General features: G+C 44.1%; 1 protein-coding gene across 6 annotated transcripts in view; it reads right to left on the bottom strand.

Annotated features, from left to right (window-relative positions):
* The window catches only part of LOC106142988 (transcription-associated protein 1), a 35,973-nt gene that overhangs the window by 2,801 nt on the left and 14,221 nt on the right, over window positions 1–18,951 (bottom strand). The window contains exons 15-45 of one of the 6 annotated variants that reach the window (XM_060951963.1): window positions 18,600–18,933; window positions 18,224–18,385; window positions 17,771–18,022; window positions 17,127–17,326; window positions 16,966–17,036; window positions 16,602–16,807; window positions 16,322–16,492; window positions 12,502–12,589; window positions 12,135–12,268; window positions 11,724–11,864; window positions 11,179–11,427; window positions 10,628–10,879; window positions 10,160–10,273; window positions 9,821–10,005; window positions 9,185–9,423; window positions 8,532–8,763; window positions 7,979–8,165; window positions 7,759–7,889; window positions 7,268–7,418; window positions 6,784–6,927; window positions 6,187–6,454; window positions 5,855–6,066; window positions 5,426–5,641; window positions 4,716–5,204; window positions 4,311–4,475; window positions 3,755–3,889; window positions 3,086–3,250; window positions 2,380–2,560; window positions 1,590–1,815; window positions 762–1,202; window positions 197–305 (exon numbers count right to left, since the gene is read on the bottom strand). In XM_060951963.1, the coding sequence (XP_060807946.1) occupies window positions 197–305; window positions 762–1,202; window positions 1,590–1,815; window positions 2,380–2,560; window positions 3,086–3,250; window positions 3,755–3,889; window positions 4,311–4,475; window positions 4,716–5,204; window positions 5,426–5,641; window positions 5,855–6,066; window positions 6,187–6,454; window positions 6,784–6,927; window positions 7,268–7,418; window positions 7,759–7,889; window positions 7,979–8,165; window positions 8,532–8,763; window positions 9,185–9,423; window positions 9,821–10,005; window positions 10,160–10,273; window positions 10,628–10,879; window positions 11,179–11,427; window positions 11,724–11,864; window positions 12,135–12,268; window positions 12,502–12,589; window positions 16,322–16,492; window positions 16,602–16,807; window positions 16,966–17,036; window positions 17,127–17,326; window positions 17,771–18,022; window positions 18,224–18,385; window positions 18,600–18,933 (6,250 nt within the window). The remainder of the gene's footprint in view (window positions 1–196; window positions 306–761; window positions 1,203–1,589; window positions 1,816–2,379; window positions 2,561–3,085; window positions 3,251–3,754; window positions 3,890–4,310; window positions 4,476–4,715; window positions 5,205–5,425; window positions 5,642–5,854; window positions 6,067–6,186; window positions 6,455–6,783; window positions 6,928–7,267; window positions 7,419–7,758; window positions 7,890–7,978; window positions 8,166–8,531; window positions 8,764–9,184; window positions 9,424–9,820; window positions 10,006–10,159; window positions 10,274–10,627; window positions 10,880–11,178; window positions 11,428–11,723; window positions 11,865–12,134; window positions 12,269–12,501; window positions 12,590–16,321; window positions 16,493–16,601; window positions 16,808–16,965; window positions 17,037–17,126; window positions 17,327–17,770; window positions 18,023–18,223; window positions 18,386–18,599; window positions 18,934–18,951) is intronic. The other 5 variants (XM_060944874.1, XM_060954455.1, XM_060954823.1 and 2 more) reach the window with 5 other exon arrangements.

Raw genomic sequence — 18,951 nt, 5'->3', positions numbered from 1 at the left:
TTTTATTGATAAAGCTAATTGTTTCACAACTAATTATAATGTTAACTAACAAGCCTTCTACAGACTCTTCGTCAATAAGAGATGTTACACATATGATTGATGTACTTATTTGTAGAATAAAAATAGAATTGTTTTATCATTTCTACGAAAGACAAAGATAGAGATACGTGATAATATTATAAATGTATGCAGTGACCTCCTTGAGTATGTCGCGCAGCACCTGGTGCGAGGCCTGCTGCCCGCGCGCCTGCACGGCCGCCAGGCGCTCGTAGTAGCGGGCCACGGGCGCGTCGTACTCCACGCCCCTGGTACAACACACCCGTTTGTTAGCAATGGAATTTTGTAGGAATAAAGGCAACGAAAATATAGTGAAATCTATAAGCCTAAGTTAAATTATCAAAATGAAAAATGACCATGAATGACTTTTTTCCTTATATCTTTTTCTGATTAGGCTAGTAGTTACAGATAATAATTTTTCGATTACATACCCTCTGTGTTATTTCTAATTTCATCAATTAGAAACAGTCGGGAGTTCTTGAATTTTGTAAAACTGGGCGTCGTTTCCAGATATTATTTCTGTGTAAAAAGAATAATAACGCCGCTGGTACGAAGACCTTATAAAGGTGGCGCTGATGCAAGATGCATGCTACTCCCAACCGTTCAGTGTGGAACAGAAATATTTGCGGGTTATCTACTATAGTCTAATATACTTTTCGAACTCTACTATAAACACAAAAACTAAACTACATAACCCAACTTACCTGTTAGCACATTCCGTTCGATATATATCCAGCAGCGATATAGAACTGGGATTGTCTTCAACAAGCCGCATCTGCGGGGAGACCGAGACGACGCGGGGCACAGTGAAGTGCAGGAACCGTCTGGCGGTTTCCTTCTGCTTGCTCAAGTAATGGTTCAGCATTCTCAGTAGCTGGAGCACTCGCTCCTCTCTCCTCGCGTCGCCTAGTCCCGAGTCGTTGACCACTAGATACGGGTAGATCTTGCCGTTGTGCCCGCGTATGTATAGCCGACGAGCAGACGTGTTATGTTTCTGTACAATCTCAACACGCGGCATGAACCGCGCGATGCGAACGTGATAGTGCGTGTGCTTTGGTAATAGGAACTCTCCGGGTAGTTCCACTTCGGCCGTTTTTAGGCTGAAGTTGGACAGGAATCTGCATTTCTCCTCGATGAGGAATGACCTGGAAACGTGTGATGATGCAAATTAATACGTGGCGTAAGTTGTATAAGGTGACCATGGAAAGCATAGTGCAAAAGTGATTTTTAATATTGCTCAGAAACTGATTTTTGTGTATTCTGGCTAACGGTAAATAAAAAAAGCAATTCATTATTACTTCTATATCTTGTGTTTGATTGCACTATCCAATCCGATCACAGGATTCAAATGTAAAATTCGACGATGAAAGTTAGTTTACAATGCGTGAATTAATATCGTGAAAAGCATGATACTCTAAGTTCGATCGATAATGTGAATGTACTTTATACATAATGCAACAAATGTGATAAGAAATGTTAAAATTTACCTTACTCGGGGTTCACAATCACAAGGGAGCTGTAAGGTTACTTACTTGGGCAGAACCTTTGTTTTGGCTTCGAGAATCTTGACCCACTTGCGTAGTTTCGCTATGAGGTTTTGTAGTTTCATAGCGTTGGGTTGTTTAAAGTCGAAGTCGGCGATGAACTGCGTCTTCATCTTCTGGAACACGGGGTCTTGCACGGTGGCCTGCGCTCGTCGCGCCAAGCTCTCCGAGGCAGCTGAAGAGAATGCACCACTTACACTACTTGAAACACTCTCTGTAGACATACAAAATGGAGTGCTTCTATGAGCAAACGTTCGCATATAGCAGAGAATGATGACGATGATAACCTTAAAAGAAGTTCCTTAATTCGTGCGCACCGCTAAGATTGGAAGTCGCGAAATATTACTCTGAAAGATAATTAAGTTATATATTCTAGTTATTTTACAGGTAGCTCGAGACTAAGGCATAAGTGATTAACTACAAACTTACCACAATATTCAAAATCAATTTCATATCTAAAGATTAACGCATGCATAGATACTGTCATTATCTTTTTCTATTAAACGAAAATGACATTTCAATTAAAAAATTTTTTTATAATTTGTTTTGTAACGGTTATTTTTGTTTGGGGTCTTGAAAAAAAAAATTAAATGTTTTCAATTGGTGTCTCAGTTGTTTGATATTATTCAAGCTTTAATAGCTTAACCTTAAAATTTGGTATAAAGATAGAAATTATCCCAAAACATTAAAATCTCTTCAACACAAAACTACGACACAATGAAAAAAGACTTTTAAGTTTTAATCGCAGACTTGAAAAACAATGAAACGTGACACTCACTTATGCCAATACCGATGCCGAACGTAGAGACGACCTTCTTGATGAAGTTGAGCGTGTGCGGAGTGACGGTCGCGTCGGCCACGCCGGCCTGGTGGTGGAACGCCACCACGTAACACTTGGCCAGCCCCGCGCGCAGCTGACGCAGCACCTCCTCGTACCAGTTCTCGCGAAACCATACCATCTGCAATTGATTTGTTGCTGTACTGACCAATACAGAATAGTACAAGAAAAATGGATCAAAAGATAATATATTAGGCAAATAGCTGTATCACCCGGGGGGTTACAATCTTGTCGCGGTGGAAGAATCAGCGGTTTTGGCCGTCCACCACTGAGAAGCAGAAAGGAACCTATAGTCTAGTAATGGATTTGGGCCTAGCTGCTCATGTATAACACTTGTTACGTTGTGGCACCGAGGACTACCCTGCCTCCCTCTTTACCGCCCGAAAACCCTAAAGGAGCGCCCGCACGCGCCCCGTACCTCTCTTTTGGAGACTTTCAGCGCTCACCATGTGAACTAGCTCGCTATCCTCAGGCGACTAATAGCAGGAACTCGTGTTCTACGCGAAACTGGCGCCTACCCTCTATTATTTTCTTCCAAAAATTATTGTAGACCTAGTTTAAAACATATTGCTGTCAACCTTGAAATGTTTAACTTTTCTCATAACACGCATTACCTGTACCATTTTATCTAAAACTACATACTGACCTGATCCACTATGCCCTCGAGCGAGGACAGCACGGTAGGGTGTATCTCTCGCTGCAGCTGCATGATCTTCGAGCAGCGGCACATGGGCAGCGTGGCCTTGATCGGGCCCGTCTCGCTGCCGGCGGCGCCGCTGCTGGACGACGATGCGCTCTCCGGCTTGCCAGACTGTGGTACAAAAAATGTTAAACCAAGCGCCACAAATAACACACGGCGCCGGGGATAAAAACTGAGACACCACGCCTACATTGTTTTCCGAATAAAGGCTATATTTCGAATGTTCTTGACATGAAGTTTCAATCTCTTTGTTTTAGGAAACTCTTGACCTGATCTTTCTTCGCCGTGACATCCCCGATTTGGTCAAAAAACAGACTTTGATTTGCGTTGGAACTTGACCATTAATTTAGGCCTTCCCCTTCAAACGTTTACACTCAGGCACCAATGTGATAAACATTGAAAAAAGTGGATATTATGTATCGACACAAAGTTTGTTTACAAACTAATGATTTAATTCTTATTTCTTTTGTTCAAGTAACATAACGTTCTATCACACTTAACACGTCGTACGCAAGTTCGTCGAATTAAGTGACATTTTGCACACAAAAAATCTGGGTCACTACGGGTAAGGAGGTGACTATTACCTAACCTATTAGACCATAAAGACAAACTCACCGCGGCAGTAGTTGACTGTGGTAGGTGCGCTGCTATGTTTTCAGCGGTCTTGTGTCTCTCGCGCTGTTCGATCTTCAGCGTTAAGTATAATGTCCTGATGGGGAAATACACAGCCTGTGGGAATAAACGGCCAACCTAAAAGCAAAACATAGACACAAATTTGTTGAAGTAATATTATGAAAGAAATGTTTATAATATTCGTTTTTAGCGCGTCTTATCTTTACGCACTTAACGCAGACACATATATATGTATATCAACTTTATCACTCACGCCAAAGAGAGAACCAATAGACTTTAAACTCGAAGGTCTTTTCACAAGAACTCCTGCAAATTTTTCATACACACAACACTTCTTGATCCACCATACTGATAAAGGCAAAAAGAAAGAAAATTAAATCCCGGATAATCTTATTGTGCTCCTGTATGGGATATTTTTGATTGGATTTGAAAGAAAAAGAGCAATTTATGAGCGATACCTCGAGTTTAAGCTAGAAGGTTATGAAAACGAAATGGCCTGCTAAATCGCGTCTCATACTCGGTGTCTGATTGTACTTACATGGCTCAACAAATTGAGAATGACGTTGCCATCATACTGCACCAAGCATGACAGCAGTTGCGGGATCCAAGGCAGCCATTGTACCGGTGGTACTCCCACAGAGTACTTGTCCAAGGCCTCGGCCAAACTGTTCTTCTCGTCGTCGAAACTTAGCATCCATAGGACCTGGAAATATGCACAATTTAGGAATACATTCAAATCTATCCAGATATCGTTAATAAATAGATTTTATTAATGTATTTACCAAATGTTAATTCAACTTGTTAACCTAACAAAAATAAAGTGGAACTTTAGAATCATAGGCGTAGGTGAAACTGGTTTCTTCTTAGGGCACAAACCGACTCAAGATCCCAAGAACGAAGACAATTGATCGAATGTCCAGTAATAATATCAACTTGATCTCACCTTGGCGCAATACTTCCGCGACTTTGATTCATTCTGATGACGGCACGCGTGCAGAAAGCACGTCATAGCAGACACTCCCACGGTGATCTGTCGCGGGTCTCGTATGAATATCTGCTCCAAATAGTCTCCCCAGAGCGCCCAAGCCTTCACCAAAGTGTCGTGCAACTGTACAGCTGCCGCGAATGCTTTATTGGCATCTTCCGAACGTCCCAATTGAGCTAACAAAAGACCCTTGAACGCGTAGAATTCCGCCGTCATTTCCTTTGTAAAGTATTTGAAGTTTGTAGATTCAATCATATCTAAGCCTTCTTGCAGTTCGTCTTTCCCTTCCGTCCAGGACATTTGAATATGACATTTGACTTGTTGTCTGATCTTTTGGAAGCAATCCACTATGGGTACGCTCGGTATCGTGTAAATTCGGTGCAAAGAATCGAGGCATACGCCGGACAGGTTGTGTTTTCTTGCTATCTTAGCGAAGTGTATTATTGCCTGAAAAATAAACCTTATTAGTTTTTTTAGTTAAAAAAGTGAACGTTAGATGAGATACCCAATTAATCAATATAAAAAGTGTACTGTGTATAAAACTGGTTTTCTTCTCATAGCGGCTATTCTGAAATTCTTGCGGAAAGGTAAATTAACGAGATTTCTCTTTTTACACGGACAAAGCAGAGGGCGTTCACTAGAACAAATTAAGTGGGAAATGCTCCAACCTGCGCGCTAGCGTGCACCCCGAGCATGCTCGGGTGCGAGGCGTGCTCGCTCTGCGAGTCGTAGTGCGACGCGATGAACTGGTAGTGGTGTTGGCGCCACGTGAAGATGGCGCCCCAGTGCGACAGCGGGTCGCACACTACTGGCAAGCGATTCCGCCATGTCTTCACTATGGCCTTCATGTCGTGGAGGGACGTTGGACGGCTGTGCAGTAAGCCCTGTGGAACAAAAAAATTATATATTAAATATAGACATTGACTTTAAAAAGTGGGCAAATTTCAATAATCGCTACGATTGTGTGGTTATTGACATGGATCATTTACATGTCCGACCTATCCTTCACATGCACATAGAGCGTCTTGACTCTGCGGCGGACATAATTAGCAAGCAGATGCAAACTGTCCCAAATCTGTATTCCTCCCCCCACTGACCGTGTGTATCTGCGCGGCCTCGCTGAGCTCCATGAGCTGCTGCGCGGCGCGGAGCAGCGGCAGGTGCGCGTGCGACACGAGGCGCGGCAGGCGGCGCCACTCGCGCAGGCACTGCGCGGCCGCCGCCTCCGCGTGCCGCTCCACGCCGTTGATCTGCTGCTCCCCGCCGGCGCAGATGCACAGGTAGCCGCGGTACAGGTTCACCAGCCACGCTGCGGATACATTGCGTTTTTAAGAATGGCAAACAGTACCAAATTATAACTATTTCAATGGAAAATACTAGTTTGGGCGAGCGCAAAAGCAAGAATAAAACAATTAATTGCAGGAATTACCTAGTTCCTTGGGAGAGTTGTACTCCACTTCGGCCAACGCCTCCTTCATGGTGGGCCAATTGGGATTTCGCCACGAACTCTCCAAAATAAGGAACGGGTCCCGTGAACTCCTGGTAAGCCCGAGTTCCAGGAGAGTGTCCCACTGGTTGAGTTCCTTCGCGCATTTCAACCAGTGCTGCGACCATATGTTGCACTCCTTGTGAATGTTTATGGTCGAGTTCGCAGCTACGTCCTGTTTTAATCTAGCCATAGCGACGTCGTACGCTGCCTGAGGAGAAAGATATTTTAGTGTAAAAATTATTGCGTAACATAAAAAAATATAAATAATATAGAAACAGTCTTTAAATTAAAGACAGTGTTAGGCAAGAAGATAAGAAATTTAAAATAATTTATTTTCTTTAAAAAACTAAATAATATATAAAAAACTGAGTGGTCATTAAGTTTTAGCCGTACCCGACTTTAAGTTACCTACCCATCAAATTAACATTTATGTCCTACATTAGCGTCGCCCTTTTTTTATCTACTACAGGCCTAGACTTTCTTTTTGAAGCAACCTGTAGTATTTTTCATTTCTAAATAGAATAGTATAGAACTCACTTGGGCCTGCTCGAAGAAACCTTGCTGTTCGTAAGCGATCGCGACGTTGGTTTCGCGATATCGCGCGTGTTTCTGCCACACGCCAGACCACATGTCCTCCTCTTGTAGCAACTCGTACATGTCACTCAGTGAGTCTAGTATTTCCTGTTGACAAATTATTTATTTTAAACCAGCGACCCACCTCGGTTTGCACGGGTAGCATTTTTACATATAAACCTTCCTCATGAAACCATCTTTCCAACATTTCAAACAGGAACTCAATTTTTATGATAATTATACATTCAGACAAGACAGAGAAAATATGGGGACTTTATAATATGTAGTGATTCTGTTCTAAAATATAACAGTGCACTTTTATCAAATCAGCTTAATATTTTTTACTTAATAACCATTGAGAGTAGCTAAATTAAACACTTAACTGACGCCCTCATTGACAGATCTGCTAAGTTATAATCATGCTTTAGGTTAAATGTCCAATAATTACCGTGGATGTAGTAGGCTCTATCTCGTAGTCGTAAATCTCTTGTGGTTCCCTGAGGGCGCGATTGTTCGTCTGGTCATAGGCCATCTGTTCCAGATTAAGGGTCATGCGATGCCACAGGTTGTGGGTCTTGCCCAGGTATTTCATCATTGATCTGGCAACGGAAAAGATTAGAATTTTCATGATTCAATAATCAAAGCATTCTAGATTTTTAAGTTAGCTTTTACTAATATTCTTCTTTCTCCGGTTAATTCCGGATCCATCCTCACCACTCTTAAGACAAGCCCACATGCGCTTTCAGTCCATGATACTGGATTGGGTAAGTCAAGTTTTTATTCAAAACTTTCCTGTCTGACCTCCTCAACTTTTGCAGGTGAATCTAAACGATGGATATAGACTACACTCCAGATATTCTAATACATGATGATGGTGTATGGATGGTGATATAATTATGTCTGTCTAGTGTGTGTATAACAGCCTGCGTGTGTACTCACGGCTTGATGCTGACGGGCGGGCTGCAGCGCGCCAGGGCCTCGATGAAGGTGTGCAGCGCGCTCAGCTGCTGGTCGCGCTGGTTCACGTGCACGCCGGAGATTATGAACGGCACCATTTCGCTCATCAGCGTCTGAGGAAGGAAGAATGGGAGATTAAATTCAGTCAAATTTGTTGGAATAAAAAATCATGAGGCTATGTTTTATCACAAACGATACTTACCCCCAGTTGGCGTTCATCCAAAGTGGACCACAGCTTGGGGAACAGCCTCAGCCACGTGTGGTGAGCTAGAGTTTCGTCCATGTGACAGAGTTGCGCGGCCGCTACTACAAGTTGTTCAGTGCGGACGCGACGCGCTTGCTCGAGGAATTCCCATTGCTTCAACACCATTTGGTTTAGAAGACTTTGTCTGTGGAATAGGATGGGATTTAAAACAAAATCACAAAGCAAACAACATAATATGTAGAGAAACTTTACGGCCCGCATTGACGTCGACTGCAGACTATAAAATTCTTAGTAACTGATAGACAGCGCAAGGTCGAAACTACTTGTCGTAGAAAGATAAATTTCTGCACGTATTTACTTGGACTAAAACGACTACACTAAATTCTCACGAGAAAGATATAATTCGTGAACAAAATCTTCGTGAAAAAAAAAACAAAAAGGAAATTTCGACAAATTGACGGTCAAATAAAAACCATATTGTACAATCGCCGTTTTCATCACACAATTCTTATTTGAAACACCTAAAATTTATTATTAATAATTCACACACCTATTTTTCACAGTCTTAGTGAGATCCTCCTTCTGATTGGAGCTAGAATCGAGGTCCATATCGAGAACGTCCTCTTTCTCCGAGTCTATGGAATAGTTTAATCCTTCGGACGACTCCTCCTTCACGGAAGTATATATAGCGAAAGACTTGCGTTCCTCACTGTCCGCCCAGTTGATCACCGCTCCTATGTTAGGCAGCAGATACTTTGAATTCGACAGGCGTATTTGTGTACCTAGAAATGAAAATAAAAGTTAATGGGGATATTTAAATCGCGCTGAACATGATGTATTACAGGAATGTCGAGTTAATCAATGTTGATGAGTAAATGTGTATAGAATAGAATATGTAGATTTATTTTCAAAATTGGATACAAGGTATCACTTATTGACGTCATATTACTTGAATCTAATTATTACTACTACCGCTTCCAAAGTGCATGTGTAGAAGAAGCGGCGGAACAAACTACACTGCAGTATTAACTTAAAATGGCATATTTTCTTAAAATATACATCAAAACAGTAGCAAAGATATGACAGACAAACATAATACTTTAAGGTCCAGTTGTCGGTAAAGCATTTGAGAAAATAAAAAAAAGATGTGCGTGTAATAAATAACAAGATAATTAATATTAAAAAGATCGAAAGCAAACTTACTGGACACACAGGTAACCAGCAACAGTTCCAAGCACTGTTTGATCCAGAAATGTTGTCCAATATGGTCCCAGTTCTGAGTACAAGTGATATATAGCAGCCGGTCGAAGATCCTGCGACGTACACTCTGGTCGTAGACTTCGAAGAACTTGGCGCGAATGTTAGGTTGTTGGCAGCGGAGACCCGCGAGGAAGGCTGGCTCTAGCTTCATTGAGAGTTCAGTCATCTTCAAGTGATCATCCCTGAGATACAAAAAATACATTGCTTAAATTATATTAACTTTCTAGGGCCATAAAACCTGACGGATGAGGTTGTAACTGGGAACAAGCTCGAATGAACGCGCGATAAAATGTTGAGCTAAAATCAGAGATTCAAAGATCATATCTCTGATCAGAACTAAAATCATTTCGTGACCTTATCAAAATGTCCTCATAGTGAAGAGAGGAGAGAAGATGGAAATTCAAAAGTGAATGTCGATGATGGAATGTCAATGCAATGGTAAGTTCAAACTATAGAGCATGTAATAGTGTTAAATTAGTACTTTTGATTAGTTAAGCATGATCAAAATAAAGTATATATTATCACTTAATCCCACATAAATACAAGAGTTCATTGCACGACTAAAGCTTAATTATTTACCTGTAAACATAGTTGATGATGTCCAAGAACTGTGCGTTGAGCTCCAAATCGTCCGGGAACCGTTTCTCCACGTACTGCATGAGCTTGGCCAGCAATATGGACTTCTCTCGCAAAGACGGCGCCGCACTCGCCGCGCCCCGCGCCTTCACCCACCCCTCTATCATACGGATGATTTCTTTCAACACCTGTAAACAAAAGTTAAAATATAAAAATATAGTTCAATTAATATTAAACGCATTAAGTTTAAACTCTAAAGCTGTGTTTATTTAGATTAATGACTTATGAAGCCGTTAAAAGTGAAACTTCCATGGTAACAAAGCAAAATATTACTAAAAGTACCTTCGCATCATTAGTTTTCTCTATGAGTCCCACTAAGACATTTCCGATAAACACCTTTCGTGTCTCAACTGGCATGACCGACACTCGTGCTTTTAACAAGTCCAGTGCTAAGATCTGTAAACAAAAAAGTTAAAATAAATACCAAGTGTTACTAAAATAACATCTATTATATAAAGGAACAAGGGTGACTGACTCAAAAACTTTAACATGACTTAAAAGTAATCAGAGAATTTTTGTTTGAAAAGTACCCTTATTAAAACAGTCTACATGTTGGTTGTTGGAGAGAGTCCTTATGATGCCTAGGGCTTGTTGCCTTGGGCATCATGAGGACTCTTAGTGATAAAACAAGTCTTCTTTTTGCAAATAGTGAGAAAAGAGTCTTAAGAACAAGTCCTTTCGCACACAGTGAGAAAATAAAGACCTGGTTAAAGTGACAAAGTAGAAACAGGCCTTTGCTTATTTACTTACTAGTAACTCAGAAAGAGCAGCATCAGGATTTGGCGCGATGTGATCTCTCGCCATCCTCTGCAGCACTCTCATCAGTGGTTGTAGTAGTCTGTCAATATACGCTGGGTTGGATGAGCAGCAAGCCTTCAGCATCATAAGGGGTCCCAATAATGCTGCAGCTCCACTGCCTCCAGCCGCAGACTTCTCGTAAGTGGCTAGACCCTCGAATGCGTATTTGCTTACGCATGCGTATAGGGTTTCTAATTCCTCGAACTGTAAAAGTAACGTTAATTGACTTTATCATCCGCAAAGGATAAGCTGTTAAAAAAATCTTATTGATATTAGCTCGGTTGCGTCTACGTCTCTCTTGACCTGTTACCATGATACTATGGTGAGTAAATCAGGTTTTTACATGTTGAGGCTCTGGTCTAACCTCCGCAACTTTTACAAGAGATCCTAACCCAGCTTGAATCATGATATAAACTATCGTATGAACACGTTAAGAAGCTGTGTTATTAGAAACTCACGTGTTTTGACTCGGATATTTTAACAAATTGTTCATTTTGCCTCACCTTTGAACTCTGTCCCGCTCCCGAAGGTTCAGTAGGGAAGAGGGCCGTCAATTTCGCCAGTAAGTTATGCGTCAACCGCACTATCTTCGGATTGGTGGACGACACGCACGCAGCCAGTCCTCTTTGCAAGGGCTTCAGGGCAGCTAGGATTTGTTCCCGTCTTAGAACTCCCAGTAGGAAGAACAGCAATTCTAGGGCTGTGCATGCGTTAGCGCAAGCTGCTGCGTTGGTCTCCGCCGATGAGAACACCTGCGCGCAAAACAAATAGGTAAATAAAATTTTTAGAAGCATCTCAATTTTCAACGAGGCTGTTATTCAAAATGGGAACATACTACCTTATGCGAGCATTTGCTTAATATTATATTTACATAATGACAATCTTTAAGCCGTCTGTTGCTTGAGATATTAAAGAAACTACCTTATTTGATCTAGATCAAATGCAAAACATTTCTATTGCTTTTATAACCAATATTTTTAAGTGATTTGCTGTAGGCTATTAATTCTTGTAGAACGTGAAACAATAAGTCTGAGAAACAATATTTTACCTTATCCAGCCAAGCCAGCTTGGGCTCGCAATGTTGCGGCCATACGTCGGGTTTCAAAGCGGCTCGTAGCAACAACACGCAACGTTTAGATAACTGCTCTCCAGGGGAACCCCCGCCGCCTGCCACGCTTCCCTCATTAGCCTGGAACGACAATGGACGGTTTGTATTCTGTTAAACTTGATAGGAAAATAAATATGTACAAAAGCAAACAGCTTTAGAGTAAAAAAAAAATCATAATTTAAAAAAAAAAAACATAACAACCGAAACCATGCAAATGTAAATCCACGCCAGAGTCTATTCGCAGTTCAATTTTTATGTTCAGAAATAATACCAAAAATGTATGTACATACATGAATAGAAAAAACAGTGCAAACCAATAAAAAATTAAAAGAAGCACGAAAACCAAGTTACCTGTACCTGGCAGGCGAGCCTGAGCAGCAGGTTGACGACCACGTCCACGTGCTGGCGCTCCAGGGGCTTCGCCGCGTCGGGCTCCGCGCGCCCGCTCGACGACGCCTGCGGGCTGGCCCAACCTGACAAACGGACTTCAACTTTACGTAATTCTAATTCAACATTATTAATTCATTTTCAAACAGCACTTAATAATTGTCATATCTTTTGGTTTCACAACATTGGTTGACGTCGAATAAATTTATAATAACTCATATCAGATCAAGATACACATCCAATTGCCTGAATGTGCAGGTCTTCATACCATAGTTTGACAAGTAGTAAGAACAATGTACAATGAAAGTGTAAAACAGCTTGAGGTGCATACCTGTATTGAGGGCCTTGCGCTCCCCGCTTGCACTACTACTGCTATCTTCAGATACACGTTTTATTGAACCGCTTGGTGACGTCGCCACCTGTAAAACAATATCAATCTTAAATTATTAAAAAAAAATCTAATGGCACTCTATTACCTATATTCGGGTAACATAGGCGTAAACAGCATAGAAAAGACAGTTAGGTTAGGATAGTTAAATAGCTTGTGACGTCACACACGGTGGTCGTGTATCCGCTGCAGCTCCCACTTGAGCGCCACCTCCGCCAGGTCGACGGCCGGCGTGTGTAGTATAGCTAGTGACGTCACACACTCACCACGCTGTCGGGGCAGTGGTCGTGTATCCGCTGCAGCTCCCACTTGAGCGCCACCTCCGCCAGGTCGACGGCCGGCGTGTGTAGTATAGCTAGTGACGTCACACACTCACCACGCTGTCGGGGCAGTGGTCGTGTATCCGCTGCAGCTCCCACTTGAGCGCCACCTCCGCCAGGTCGACGGCCGGCGTGTGTAGTATAGCTAGTGACGTCACACACTCACCACGCTGTCGGGGCAGTGGTCGTGTATCCGCTGCAGCTCCCACTTGAGCGCCACCTCCGCCAGGTCGACGGCCGGCGTGTGTAGTATAGCTAGTGACGTCACACACTCACCACGCTGTCGGGGCAGTGGTCGTGTATCCGCTGCAGCTCCCACTTGAGCGCCACCTCCGCCAGGTCTACGGCCGGCGTGTGTAGTATAGCTAGTGACGTCACACACTCACCACGCTGTCGGGGCAGTGGTCGTGTATCCGCTGCAGCTCCCACTTGAGCGCCACCTCCGCCAGGTCGACGGCCGGCGTGTGTAGTATAGCTAGTGACGTCACACACTCACCACGCTGTCGGGGCAGTGGTCGTGTATCCGCTGCAGCTCCCACTTGAGCGCCACCTCCGCCAGGTCGACGGCCGGCGTGTGTAGTATAGCTAGTGACGTCACACACTCACCACGCTGTCGGGGCAGTGGTCGTGTATCCGCTGCAGCTCCCACTTGAGCGCCACCTCCGCCAGGTCGACGGCCGGCGTGTGTAGTATACGAGGGGCGTTCAATGTATTCTCGGTATTGAGGTGATATACTAATGTTAAGGGTAATTAAATTATCTCACTAAGTAATAATACTCTTTGAGGGTATACATAAAAAAAATTATTTAATTGTCACCGTTAGTATTCAAGATATCATTGCGAGAAGACAATTTAGATGACTGATTCGACAACGATGAAAAAAATCGAGCATCGCGCTGTGATAAAATTCCTCACAAAACAAGGAAAAACTCAAAAAGTAATTCACGAAGAAATGGTGGCTGTTTACCAAGATTCTGCGCCTTCATTATCTACAATTCAGAAGTGGTCAAGTGAATTTAAACGGGGTAGAGAGAGCATTGAAGACGATCCCCGTGCCGGTGGGCCGGTTAGTGCCGCTACTGAAGAAAACGTCAAATTAGTCGAGAAACTTGTACTCGAAGATGCCCGTGTAAGGGTGAAAATATTATCAGAAAGGACTAAGCTATCCGTAGGTACTATTCACACTATCCTTCATGAGCGTCTGAATTTGTCAAAGGTCAGTGCAAGATGGGTGCCGCGAATGCTCACAGCGCTTCAGAAACAAGTGCGAGTTGACTGTTGCAAGGAGTTTTTGGAGCTTTGTGGTGAAAATCCACAAAGTATTTTCGATCGGATTGTTACTGGTGATGAAACGTGGGTTCATCACTATGACCCTGAGAGCAAGCAAGAGTCTATGCAGTGGCATAGAAAAGGAACAGACCCACCGAAGAAGTTCAAAGTCACCCCGTCCGCAGGAAAGCTCATGGCCACAGTGTTTTGGGATTCCAAGGGAATCTTGCTAATCGAGTACACAAAAAAAGGTCAAAGTATTACTGCTGCATCTTACGCAAACACCCTGCGTAATTTAAAGGAGGCAATTAAAGAAAAAAGACGTGGAAAATTGACCGCAGGTGTCTTGCTGCTTCACGACAACGCTCCGGTCCACAAGGCGCGTATCGCCAAGGCTGCTGTGCAGGAGTGTGGGTTTGAAGAAATCAATCATCCACCCTACAGCCCGGACCTAGCTCCTAGTGATTATTTTCTATTCCCAAATCTTAAAAAAGATCTTCGTGGAAAGCATTTTTCCGACGATGAAGAGTTGAAGGCAGCGATAAACGAACATTTTTCAGGCCACGAAGAAAAATATTTTTTAGAGGGTATCGCAAAGTTACTTTCCCGAACAAATAAGTGTCTTGAGATGGTAGGGGACTATATTGAAAAATAAATTTTACCGCTGCAGCTCCCACTTGAGCGCCACCTCCGCCAGGTCTACGGCCGGCGTGTGTAGTATAGCTAGTGACGTCACACACTCACCACGCTGTCGGGGCAGTGGTCGTGTATCCGCTGCAGCTCCCACTTGAGCGCCACCTCCGCCAGGTCGACGGCCGGCGTGTGTAGTATAGCTAGTGACGTCACACACTCACCACGCTGTCGGGGCAGTGGTCGTGTATCCGCTGCAGCTCCCACTTGAGCGCCACCTCCGCCAGGTCGACGGCCGGCGTGTGTAGTATAGCTAGTGACGTCACACACTCACCACGCTGTCGGGGCAGTGGTCGTGTATCCGCTGCAGCTCCCACTTGAGCGCCACCTCCGCCAGGTCGACGGCCGGCGTGTGTAGTATAGCTAGTGACGTCACACACTCACCACGCTGTCGGGGCAGTGGTCGTGTATCCGCTGCAGCTCCCACTTGAGCGCCACCTCCGCCAGGTCGACGGCCGGCGTGTGTAGTATAGCTAGTGACGTCACACACTCACCACGCTGTCGGGGCAGTGGTCGTGTATCCGCTGCAGCTCCCACTTGAGCGCCACCTCCGCCAGGTCGACGGCCGGCGTGTGTAGTATAGCTAGTGACGTCACACACTCACCACGCTGTCGGGGCAGTGGTCGTGTATCCGCTGCAGCTCCCAATTGAGCGCCACCTCCGCCAGGTCGACGGCCGGCGTGTGTAGTATAGCTAGTGACGTCACACACTCACCACGCTGTCGGGGCAGTGGTCGTGTATCCGCTGCAGCTCCCACTTGAGCGCCACCTCCGCCAGGTCGACGGCCGGCGTGTGTAGTATAGCTAGTGACGTCACACACTCACCACGCTGTCGGGGCAGTGGTCGTGTATCCGCTGCAGCTCCCACTTGAGCGCCACCTCCGCCAGGTCGACGGCCGGCGTGTGTAGTATAGCTAGTGACGTCACACACTCACCACGCTGTCGGGGCAGTGGTCGTGTATCCGCTGCAGCTCCCACTTGAGCGCCACCTCCGCCAGGTCGACGGCCGGCGTGTGTAGTATAGCTAGTGACGTCACACACTCACCACGCTGTCGGGGCAGTGGTCGTGTATCCGCTGCAGCTCCCACTTGAGCGCCACCTCCGCCAGGTCGACGGCCGGCGTGTGTAGTATAGCTAGTGACGTCACACACTCACCACGCTGTCGGGGCAGTGGTCGTGTATCCGCTGCAGCTCCCACTTGAGCGCCACCTCCGCCAGGTCGACGGCCGGCGTGTGTAGTATAGCTAGTGACGTCACACACTCACCACGCTGTCGGGGCAGTGGTCGTGTATCCGCTGCAGCTCCCACTTGAGCGCCACCTCCGCCAGGTCGACGGCCGGCGTGTGTAGTATAGCTAGTGACGTCACACACTCACCACGCTGTCGGGGCAGTGGTCGTGTATCCGCTGCAGCTCCCACTTGAGCGCCACCTCCGCCAGGTCGACGGCCGGCGTGTGTAGTATAGCTAGTGACGTCACACACTCACCACGCTGTCGGGGCAGTGGTCGTGTATCCGCTGCAGCTCCCACTTGAGCGCCACCTCCGCCAGGTCGACGGCCAGGCGGCGGTGCTCCAGCGACGCCGTCACGGAGAAGCCCAGCCGGTGCATGGCGGCCACCATGTGACCAACGAGCGCGTGACGCACTGGGTAGTACACCTGGAATGAAGTATATTTGTTTGTCACAGTCTCATCCGTAATGCAAACATAGCTTATGACACCCGCAAATAATGTACCAAGGATTAGTAACAATGCTCTACAAACTGACCTTGTAATGTCTGACGACTAGTTGCAGAATATGGAAGAGCTGTTGCACTGAATGTCCGTCCTCAACTATGATCTTTTTTGTCCAATGAGTGAGCATTGTGTTGCCGTCTTCCATTCGTTGCGGCATGGCCGGGGTTAAGATTTCCAGCGCCTGCCTGACCACTTGGCGAGCTTCAACGGCGTGAGCCTTCAACAGACTGTGGAAAACTGAAAACATTTGTTTGCATTTTAATAATTTTATCAATTTAAATTTTAATCAAGTTATATGTTTTTAAGCTATATAGTTTTAAATTTCATCCGCACTTTTTGTCATAATGCTAGACTATTGAACTTTATGAATTACATCAGGTACCTAAAAAAATTACCTTGAAGTACTATACGCTTGTGGATAGCGAATTTAGCTATTATATGACTCAGCAGAAGATGGCCATGATATCTGAAAAAAAAAAAACATTGCTTGTAATGCCACAATACGTGTCCAACATTCGAATTTTAAATGTTTTGATCAATTTGGATATAAACCAACCTAGTCGCAGGATCAACATAGTTCTTCCCTAACAAACACGGCCAGGCAAAGGTCATCAGCCTTCTTAGTTTGTTCCCTTGCTTCTTGTTGTTTGCGTCGTGTATGTGCGCAGACGCCTGCTCTAGCAATAGGCAAGCGAACTGTAGCAACGATATCCTGACCGCGTCTGAACACGCGAATGGGTTTTCTGGATCTATCACCTGATTAAAAAAAGTATTATTTTCATTATCTGTTTCTTAATGCTAATGCTATGGCTAACAGTCCCCCTTTCGAATAAAGCGAGTCTAGTCAGGGTGTGCTAAATAAAATTTAATTTATTGCGGCGTGAGTATTTCTTTTCCGGAATCACAAGCACTATTCAACATTTAATAAAATATTGTCAAAAATGATTTTGTCTTAAGTGCTGAACGGTATTCTAGTAATAGTAACGAGAACTAGTAATATTTAGGAATAAACTTAAAAGAAGGTTGCGGAGGTCAGATGGAAGTCACTTCGTGTAAAAACCTGGCTCACCTAGTCCAGGATCAATGTTCAAAGTGTCCTCACCAGATTAGTGTGACTGCAACCGGGACCAATGCCAGGAGCAAGAAGAGAAGATATGTCCATTCTCTTACAGTAGTAACCAAAAAAAAACAATAACTTACATTATTGATGAACACAGAGACCACATTTTCCGGGTTGTCCTGATAGGGGGCCGGTGGTCCTCCCACAATCTTCTGGCCTTTTTCAAAGCTCGCTGCAAAGCATGGTATTAGAATCATCTGCAATACTTTAGCCTTGAGCTCTTGAGACATGGCGTCACTCGAGAAATGCTCCACGAAACGGAAGAACGCCGAACGTTTCCACTCAGCCGTGTAGTTTTGGCCCACGGTGTGCTCGAGGAAGTCGCGTAGAAACTAGAATGGTAATTATTAGTTAAAATTCATTAAAAGCTTCATTATTAATCTAATAATGAATCAGTGTATAAAAATACATTCAAAACTAAGTATATACACTGAAATTAGATATTTTCCTGGACAAAACGTCAATACCATTCTTCCCTTAAATCTAATAACGTTAAATCTATAAACAAACAATTAAATTCATAAGTGTCTCACCTGAAAATCTGGTATGAACCTATCACATAATGCCCGCAATAGTTGGAACAAAAGATCTATATTTGACGGGTGATGACAGAAATACTGCAACAAAATCTTCACGATTAACTTTGGCTCTTTCCAATGAGTGCAATCCACGTTCTCAACCTTTTTGTGTGTCTCCTGAAAAAGTAAATAAAACCCTTTTTGAAACTGTTCAAATTTAATACGCCTTCGCCTCTTTTGCTGCATCACAAATTTCTGCGCAGGATAATATGCGGTTGACTTTCCCATTGAACGAACTTTATAGAAAACATTTATTTAAATAAATAATATCATACTGTCAATAACAATCCTGTTTTAAAGCCGAGTAAAATTTTAACACAATGGTTCTTACATGATACTGATCAGTGCACCAAATCCTCTTGAGCAGTTCAATCAGGTCGTGTTGCGTGGACAGCCATTGGTCGTCATACTTTATCAGTAGAGATATTACTCTTATAGCCTGGAATTGCATTTCCGCTTTATCCGCAGTCGGTAAAGCGGCCAAAGCGGCGTTCGAGTTAGCGGCTAAGAGTTGCATCAATCTAGGTTTTTTGGTAGTTTGTAACGCTTCCCGGTAGGCAGCGCCAGCGTCCGGGTGCTTTATGAGAAACACGAGAAACCGGCTCCAGTGTTGGTCTTTGATGTTGTTGTCGCTTAGTATCAAGTCTAGAGTTTCTTTTGGATACCTGTAGGAAATGCAAAGG

The sequence above is a fragment of the Amyelois transitella genome, chromosome 2, assembly GCF_032362555.1.
Source record: "Amyelois transitella isolate CPQ chromosome 2, ilAmyTran1.1, whole genome shotgun sequence".
In the NCBI taxonomy this organism is placed as follows: domain Eukaryota; kingdom Metazoa; phylum Arthropoda; class Insecta; order Lepidoptera; family Pyralidae; genus Amyelois; species Amyelois transitella.
This window is presented reverse-complemented; position numbering and strand designations above follow the sequence as displayed.